General features: G+C 51.3%; 1 protein-coding gene across 1 annotated transcript; it reads right to left on the bottom strand.

Moving 5' to 3' along the window:
- Positions 1–203: 203 nt before the first annotated feature.
- On the bottom strand, positions 204–5,887 carry OTP (orthopedia homeobox; the record flags this gene model as incomplete). Its single annotated transcript, XM_082075182.1, has 3 exons — positions 204–734; positions 4,478–4,887; positions 5,851–5,887. 3 exons carry the CDS (start codon positions 5,885–5,887, stop codon positions 204–206), a joined length of 978 nt encoding a protein of 325 aa, XP_081931308.1.
- Positions 5,888–9,415: the final 3,528 nt, after the last annotated feature.

Raw genomic sequence — 9,415 nt, 5'->3', positions numbered from 1 at the left:
GATGAGCGGGGGATGCACAGGGGAGGAGGCAGGGGGGTGTTTCTCAGCCCACAAACCAGTCAGTTGGCGTCTGATTTCAGATCCTGAGTCGACTCCCTGGTAAGTCAGGTGAGGGAGGGCGGGGGGCCGGGGCGGGCCGGGGCGGGTGGGCGAGGCGGGGGCGCGGGGGGAGGTGGCGGCGGCGCAGGGCGAGGCGTCGGCCATTAGGTGAAGCTCATGGAGACTGTGTGCTCTAGTGCTTTGCGGCGCAGGGAGGCGATGCTGGTTCCCCGCCACACGTCGCTGCTGTCCGGGGAGCTGCAGAGCTGCGGCGAGCCCGTCACGTTGCTGGGGCCGGGCAGGGAGGCGGGCACCATGCCGGGAAAGGCGGGCTGGTAGAGGTGCGACTGCAGCCCGGCGCCGTTGGAGCCCGCCAGGCTGTTGGAGAGGCCCATGGAGTTGGGCGGCGGCCCAGCCGCCAGGCTGCACTGGGAGAGGGACTGCGCCATGGCCTGTTGGCGGCCCAGCGCCGGCGGCAGCGGCAGCTGCGACACGCCCGGCATGGCGGCGGCGGCCCAACGGGTGTCGTTGGCGTGGAAGGAGCAGAGGCTGTCGCCCATGGCGGCGGCGGCGGCGGCGGCGGCCGAGGGGAACTGCGGCAGCCCCGGCGTTGGCAGCAGCGTGCCCGGGGCGCGGAAGACGTTGGTGGTCTTCTTGCGCTTCTTCCACTTGGCCCGACGGTTCTGGAACCAGACCTGCGGGCGACGGGCAGCGACACGCACCTTTAGCCACGACCCACCCGCGGTGCGGCCGGGGCGCGGCTCGGTGGGACGGGGTCCGTCACCTCCGCCCCGGCCTCTGCCCCCTCTCGTGCCGCACAGCCCCCCGCCGAGTGTTTCCCCCTCTCCGGCCGTTGTCTGTCTCACGGCCGCTCTTCACACCCACCGCCCCACGCGTGTCCCCGCCACGGTTTAACGAAACCGCTGGAACTTTTTATATCCAAAACGATCGATGTGTCTGCCGCGTGACGCAGCCGTCTGCGGCCTCCCTCTCTCGGGAGGAGAATCCGGGAGAGTAGCCTGGCCTCTCCCCTAAAAAAAGACACCATAAGACAAAAATAAATTACGGGCCCACGGCTCTTGCCCTTGCGTGGCAGCGCTCCCGGGCCGTCACAGGGTGGGGAGCCCTGCCGTGGGCCAGCCCTCTCGCCCAGCGCCGTCCGTGTCCCAGGGCAGGAAACCCTCCCACAAAAAAAAAAAAAAAAAAAAAAAAAAAAAAGTAAAAAAATAAGTGCTTTAGCTAAGCGGGTGCTCGGGACACACCGTAGCGCTGCCGAGAGCACCGGCATAGTTGTTCGGGTGAAAAGCCCGAAATTCAGAGCAGCGCAGCGTCCGGACTTTGCGGGAGCCCCTGTTTTCATGCTACATACCCAGAGTGAGGAGCGCGGGTGCCCATTAGCGGGAATGAACAGCCGTTAGGGAACTAAACGTTACATGAATAATCGAAAAACCGCGTTCAATTATGTTTTAGGGTTAATAGTTAAATTGCGGCTACAAAATCTTTTTATGTTTCATGGTTTACTGGTGGTGTACAGAATCTCCATCAGGTCTGGTCGCCTCAGCTCATAGCTACGCTGCATATGCTTTTAAAATGTGAATGTTTCCAGTTGAAAACTAATGCATGACAGATTAAAACTCAGGGAAAACCTGGGGGAGATTTTGAAAATGCACACATGACAACTCTAGAAATATATTAACCACGAGCGTTTGACGACTTTGGACTCCTTCTAAAATGCAACTAGCCCCTGAAAATTATTAATACAACAGTGAGAATCTAATGGAGGTTGGAATCTAAAAATCTACCCTGATGATGTCTGCTGTTACAGTAATATGGATATACTGTAAATGTATTTTAAAATATATAGCCCATTTAATTCTCCAGCCATAAATGGGTGAGAGAGAGGGAAGGGGGGAGAATATCACTTTTGTTTTTCTTCTTTTTTTTTTTTTTTTTCAGAAGCCGAAGCTTTATGAAGATCTCATTGGAATCCAGCAGATGATTAATGTGAAGATTTGGTAGGAAATCTGGAGAGCTGTATTAAAGCTCAGATCTCAGGTTCATTTCGATCAGCCAGCCGTGAACTCTGGGCCGAATTCATTACACTTTAATAGTGCTGGGAGAGGAAGAAAATGCAATTTCTCATTCCATTAGAAAACTAGAAAATACTCTCAGCTTGTCCCCTATTAAGATGTGGCAGGTGACGGGACCATTGTGGGGGACACGGTCAGTGGAATTACAGCACATTATTTTTGTTCGTATAAAATATTGAAAGGCAAGCCTGACTGTGCAGAAGTTATTTCACTGATTTGGTTTTTATGTAAATAAAATATTGAAAGTTAATTAATCCGTGCTAGAGACTAATGATTATGCTTATTATATTGCATTTGATCGCATAATTTGCATGATTCTCGCATTGCTGCTTAATAAGCCATTCCAGGTTATAAATAATTCTGAAATTGGTTTCTAATAATGGCATGCTATAAAAAGAATGGTTTTATTACACCAGCCTGAAAAGCAGAGCAATATCAGACATAGAATTGGACTCCCATTTAAGCACCAGCCGCTCTAATAATTATTTAAATGTATCATATACATTAAATATAGATCTAAAATGAGGAAAGAGGTGATTTATCCTAGCATCTAAAACCCTTAAAAACATATACAACCGCTATAAATTAACTATTTGGAGCATTCCTTAATCAGTGTGGAGCCTACATACTGTAAGGAATGTGTAGGCAATCTGTTAACTATAAAGAAAACTGTAAAGTACTCATATAAGAACATAAACCAATTACTATTTAATTTAAATTTGGTCAAGGAGCAGTGATACATAGGAATGTGAGGTAAATACATTTTACATAAATTATTTTGCCTTAGATTACATAATGTTAATCATTTTGAAGTGTTAATTAAGAAGGTTATGTTGATCTGATTACTTTTTAAACTACAGAACATTATTGTAAAAAATATTTAAATTGCCACTCTATTAAACTGTTTTATCAGCAGTCTCGAGCTGTTAGCGTTGGTTTAAGACTGTGCCGAGGCCATTAAACACTTTGTCTTTTTTGCTACGAATTTCTTTGATGTGCTATTAGAAAATAACTATTTCCATTTTATATTTTATATTTTACTTCATTTACCACACTCCTAATATTGAAATTGGTATCATTAACCTTTGGGAAACCCAATAAAGTTTAATAGACCTCGTTTTCTTTTTTCATAGAGTCAGTTGTCCAATTATATTTTATTTGTGAATCTAATTTGGTTCTTAATTTAAACTAATTATAGTCCTGTGTAGGCTGAGTCAAATTGTTTTACTTTTTAAAAGCAGACGTGCATTTACTGTCACATTCGAGAGCGGAGTCGGTTTCCGTTCATAAAAACGTTAATTTAAGGATTTCTTTTTGCGTCTGCTTATTTATCTGAGGAGCCTAGGTTTGCCGAGAGGGATTTTGATCACCGGCGAAGTGCGGCGGCATTGCCGATGCGCTGTGCTGAGGGAGGATGCGCTTCACACAAGTGCTCCTATTGTGCAGGCTTTCGTTCCTGGAAGGGACTCGCCCAGAAAGTGGCTAAAATATCCCTCTACACACAAAAGCCGCATCTGAGCAGTCTAGGCGGTGGAGTCATCTCCCCCTTTTCCAAATTTCGTTTACATTTATTTGACTAAATAGTTTCCCGTGTGCCCATGTGCAAATATGTGTATGTACGTGCTTATGCGTATGTATGTACTTTCGAGAACAAAATATAGATATTGAAGTTATTCGCTACCTCTGCCGACCCCAAGCATTATAAAAACCCGTACTGAGAAACTCCGAGCCCAAATACAGCTGCCTTTTACCGAAGTGTCTTTTTACAAGCCTGTGTGCCTCTCCCCACCCCCTGCTCCGGCTCTCCGGGCTGCAGTGGACGCCCCGTCCCGCCGGCGCCGGGCAGAGCCGCCGGCAGGACCCTGGACAGCGGCCCCAGGCCCCGCTGCCGCCGCCGGACTCCTCACCGGGGAGCAGGGGCCATTCCCCAGCCGTTCGGGCTCGTCTCTTAGCGCCGAGCCACCGCCAGAGCCGAAAACGTCTCGGGCTGTCTCATCCCACACTCTCTCCTGCTCCGAACAGGACCGTGGAGCGGGGGAAGCTCCACCCGCGCCCCGCTCGGGCCCACTGCGCTGCAGTCGGGTAGGGGACAAGGGGACAGCCCAAGCGTACAGCTCTGCGTAAAGGAGGCCGGGGTGCGTCCGGTTTCAATGCTTCCTTCTCAAACTGTTGCTTTTAGGGGTGTGTTTCTTCTCCGGGGGTCGGGCTGAGATTTGGGGAACCCACCCTCCCCGGCCCGTTGTGTCTGGCCTTGCCACCGGCCGGCCGTGCCGCCGTCGGTGCGCCCGGGGGAAGGGGCCGGCGGACGCTGCAAGGGGAGGGTACTGCGCGGGGGCGACTGGTCATACCTGCACCCGGGACTCGGTGAGACCGATGCGCAAGGCCAGCTCTTCTCGCATGAAGATGTCCGGGTAGTGGGTCTTGGCGAAGCTCCTCTCCAGCTCGTTGAGCTGCGCCGGCGTGAAGCGGGTGCGGTGCCGCTTCTGCTTCTGCTGCCCCTGCTGCTGCCCAGCCTGGCTCGGGTTCTGGCCGCCTTGCGGGCCCTGCTGCTTGTCGGGGTCTTTGGCGCTGACGGCTAAGGAGCTGGGGTTGGATCCCACTGTGGTGATGTCCTCACCCGGCAGCAGGGTGGTCCCTTCCACCGTGTCCGAGTTGGGAGCCATGTCTCCCGGGTGTCCCCCCGGATCCGAGCCCCCTACGCCCAGCCGACACTTCACCGCCTCCCGGTGTCCCAGCAGCTCGGCCGCATCTTTCATCCCTGCGGAAGCAAAGGAGCCGCGGTCACTCCCCTGCAGCAGGGCATGTATCCATCAGAGCCGCTTTCCAGCGCACCGAGCCAGCGAGAGGCATCCGGCCACCGCCACAGCCTCCACCCCGCCGCCCCCCACCTCCTCGCGGCTGCCCGCTAGCCCCGCAACCAAGCTCGGACCCGCGGCGTGCAGAGCTCCCGGCCCGGCGCAACCTGGGCGGAGGAGAGAAAACTTTACACCAAACAGCTCCTCTTCCTGCTTAAATAACCAGCTCCCTGCCTGGCCTCCCCTTGCGAGACCAAGGGAGGAGAAGGGGGGGAGGGCAGGTTTTGCCGGGTTCAGCTTGGGTTTTCCAGCGGGGCTGGTAAAAGAAAGAGACGGAGAGAAATAAATAACATTCGAGCCGCCCTGCTGCCGGGAGCTTTACCTCCGCGACAGATGTGCGGGGACCTCGGTCACCCTGGCCGATATTTCCCTTCTCTTCCCTCCGCTAATCTAAACAAATGCATGAATAACCATGAATAGGTAGCTACACATATTTCTGTCCTTTCATTATTTTTTTTTAAATGAAAAAGCAGGGGAGAGAAAAGCAAGCAGTCGAGCAGGAAAATGCCACCCCGAACTCCTCCGTAACTACCATCGAGCTCATCTGTCCTAAAATAATAATAATAATAATAATAGTAATAATGTGTAGGTATGTATATAAAAACAAGGGAGAGAGAAATTACATGATCCACAACTCGCTGTAGATCTACATACTCCGTAGGTCTCCCTCTCTTTTTTTTTTTAATGTTAAATCAAATTAAACTTTAATACAGTACAATTACTTTTAAAGGAATTAGCCCATTTAGATCGCATTAAGGTAAAATAAGGAACAAATTGTCAATTTCCTGCCCCGGCTTCCTCCCCGCTTGCCGCTGCCGCCGCCGGTGCAGCCGCCGCGGGGCGGGGGGGTGCTGGGGGAAACTCACCGAGACGGGCGTCCAGGAGGTCGGCGTGAGACAGCATCGCGCACCGCTCCAGGGCGAAGGCTGTTCCCCCCCAAATTTTAGCGGCCTTAAGTTATTTAAAATAGATATAAGATATATATATAGATCGCCTAAATGAAAGAAAATTCGGTGTGTGGTTAAAAAGGGGGTCTCTTGCATTATAATGTCCTTTAGAGAGACGGGGAGGTGCTTAACACTTCAATGAACCCGTGAGCAGCTCGGCGCGGGGACCAATCAGGAGGGCAGCCTGCAAATGTCAGCGCCCGGAGCGCCCCGCTCCGCCCGCCCGCCGCCCGCCCGCCGCCGCCCCGGCCTCCTGCCGCCCCGGTCCGGCCCGCACCGCGCCGCTGCTCCCTTCCCCTGCTCCGCTCTCCTTCACCGCCCTCTTTCCCTCTCGCCCCTTCTCTTCCAAACGCACATTTGCCACCCTCCTTCCGCTCCGGGTCACCTCTGATTTATTATTTTTTCTTTTTTTTTTCCTTTTTTAATTTTATATTTTATGCCTCCTCGCAGCGCACCCTCGGACCCGACGCGGTCAGTCTCCCGGGGGTGGCTTGCAAGCCCAGCGCCCATCGGGGGGATGCAAGCGGGTGAGCGCGGGCGGCTGCGCGACGCGGTGCGGGGGCGGACATCGCTGGCCCCGCTCGCCAGCTGCCCCGGGAACCGGGCTCGGGGGCGGCGGCGGATACCGCGGCCCGGCTCTCACCCACCAGCCGCTGTCGATGGGCCCCGACGGCTGCGGAGCGGCGAGGAAAGACAAACTTAGGCGAGTTCCCGCAGCGGCCAGGGACGCAGAGGCTCGCCTAGCCCCGGGGGCTCTCCGCCACCCCGTCCCGGCCCCACACGGTGCACAGCACAGCGCAGCTCGGGGAAAGGAAGCACGACACCGCGCGTCCCGGCCGCCCGGGGAGCGTCACCTCCCCAGGCGGCATTAGAAGCCCATAAGCCCTTTTTTTTTCGGGTAAAATTGCCAAGTTGGGCTCGCCTACAAACCGAGTTTAAAGCAGTAAATAAAGTTAAATGCTTTTTATTTTCCTCTTGAATATGTTAAACTACTTGAACAATTTAAAGTGCTTTGCACAAGTGAAGCGAACCATTTCTAATGTTCTGATTTTTCAAAGCCAGCCAACAACAAAGTTTAGATTAGTAATATATTTCTAACCAGAGTAATTTTCAAGATCATTAGGCATTTATGTAATTAGTGCCAAATCTATAAGCTTTTATTACGATTATTAGAGTAAAATCAGTATAAATTTGTACTAATTTACTACTGTTTAGACTTGGCTGTCAAGCCAAGAGGTTCTTATTGTAAATGATAACTGAGGAAATTAAGTGCAAAATTCTGTACCATTTTTGATCCGCTCCTAAACAATCCGTTTCAATTGTATTTGTAGCAGAACATAAGGCCCTTTTAAAGTTATTTGACTTGTATTTTTATTTGCAAAACAAGAAAAATACCCTTTACCCGGGCACAATGAAAACTGATATTTACTACTTCCAACTTGATTAACATTGATTTTTAATTCAAAAGTGATGCAATTAAGATTATTCATTTAGTGCAAATAAAGCTTCCACCAAAAAGGGAGCCCAGTGAAGTCTGTGTTAAATAATACAGCGCCAATGGCTTTTTTTTTTCCTGACACCCAATTGACTTACACAAAACATTGTAAATACTGCATGCGAACAGATGCAAGAGTGGTTTTGTTTGCAGCTCAGATGTGCAGGGTTTTCGGCAGCGGCTGAACAAAGGAACCGTCCGACCGATCTCTAGGGCAGTTTTGCTGCTTCTTTTTTTTTCCCCTCCCTGCACAGGCTACATTGATTCAATTCAGCTCTCGAGACGTCGGGCTCTTGCAATGAACCTGGGTGCTCTGGAACGGCCGCTAAGAGCAGGGAGAGAGACCCGGAGCGGGGCCACAATTTAGCTGGAGAGACAGAGAAAGAAAGAGGTGGAAGTGGGGTGGGAGTTTCGGGATTTAATTTTTTTTTTTTTTTTTTTCCCCGTTGAATGGGGACTCCGGAGACGGTTAATTTATTTCGCTTTTTTTCCTTTGAAAACTACTGTCTGTGTACAGCTCCAGGGCCAGCGGGGCCGCCCCGGAGGTGAAAAATCCCGAGAGCCGCTGCCGGACGCCGGGACCCGCGGACCGGAGCCCGCGGAGCCGCTGAAGGGAGTCGGGCAGGGGCCGGCGGTAGCCGCGGGACGAGCAGCTTTTGCGCCGCCGCGGGTCTGGCCCTGCCTGGGGCCGGAGTGACGCGGGTGGTCAGGGGTCGGACGGGGCATTTGAGGTTCAGTTTTAGCTGCAGCCACTGACAAATACATCCGAGCGCTGCAGGTGCCTGCAGCCGGGTTCTGCCTAACGTGCGGCGGGCAGAGCGGCAAGGCGTGAGTGTGCAGCTACTCCGTGTTGTATGTTTCAGGTCGATAAATAAATGTGTAATAGTTAATGTGCAGACACATCAGAGTAATAACAATGGGATGAAATCAAAGGATTATCAATCTCTGTTAGTAACTGCTGAATAACAATGTTGCGGTGTGATTGATAGCGCGCTTCATTTTATGACTTTTCTATTGCTCTTGATTTTTATAGCAGCATAAACAAACTAAATCATTTCTTCCAAGACTTCAGAGTACAATCATCTTAAGGGAAAGGGGGCAAACCAGAGAAGGAAGTCTGTGGGAGAGAAAAGTGCGGGCAGGGCTGACACTTAAGCGTGTCAGAAATAAAATTACAATGGGGCATATGTAAAACACTCCAATCGCACTCCGGTTCCGCGCACTCCTGTTTTGTCAAGTGCGAGAATTCACCTGGGCAGCGTCGGAAATGTATTTACAAGGATTTTATTCCCCGTCATCTTTCCATTTTCCCAGTGTAGCCAGAAAACTGCCAGTCAAGTCCTTTCCCTGTTATAATTTACGGTATTCCCCCCATGATCATAGGAACTGAAGTTCCTAACAAGGAAAGGCTTTAGCACAATGGCCCAAAATCTTCAGAGTGACAAGAATGTCTTCAGAAATCACTTCACAGCAAAGTAAAAGGATTTTCTATGACGGATCCAGTGATTTTTCCTCAATAAATAGGTTTTAGATTGTTACACACACGTAGAACTGGAACAAAGGGAACTACCAGAAAATATATTGGTTGCTCCTAATAAAATTTATTTAGACAGTTTACTTCTCATAAAAAATAGAGATTGAATTTCGTACAGGAGCGCCTGCCAAGGGGCTAGGCACTAGGAGATCATCTCCCCCCGCACCTTACTTTTCTTTTATTTTCTGTCCTTTTCCATCCTTCCCCTTCCCGGCGGGCCCGATCCCGGGGTGCCAGCTCTCCCCTCCCCTCTTCCCTCAATCCTGCCCGCTCTTGCCGATCCGCCCGAGCAGGGGCTGCGGGAGCGGGGCGTGCGGCGTTCGGGAGCAGCACAACCCCAATTCTCTAGTGCTGTGACCCTGGGAAGAAAGGGTAGAGAACTTTGCGACCCCCGGAGCTCTCCCCCTCCCCTCCCGGCTAAACTCAAGCCCTGACTGAATGAGGCTGTAATATAA

The sequence above is a fragment of the Streptopelia decaocto genome, assembly GCF_964273445.1.
Source record: "Streptopelia decaocto genome assembly, chromosome: Z".
NCBI classification, from domain to species: Eukaryota; Metazoa; Chordata; class Aves; order Columbiformes; family Columbidae; genus Streptopelia; species Streptopelia decaocto.
The sequence above is the reverse complement of the archived record's forward strand: the minus strand, read 5'-3'. Positions and strand labels throughout refer to the sequence as shown.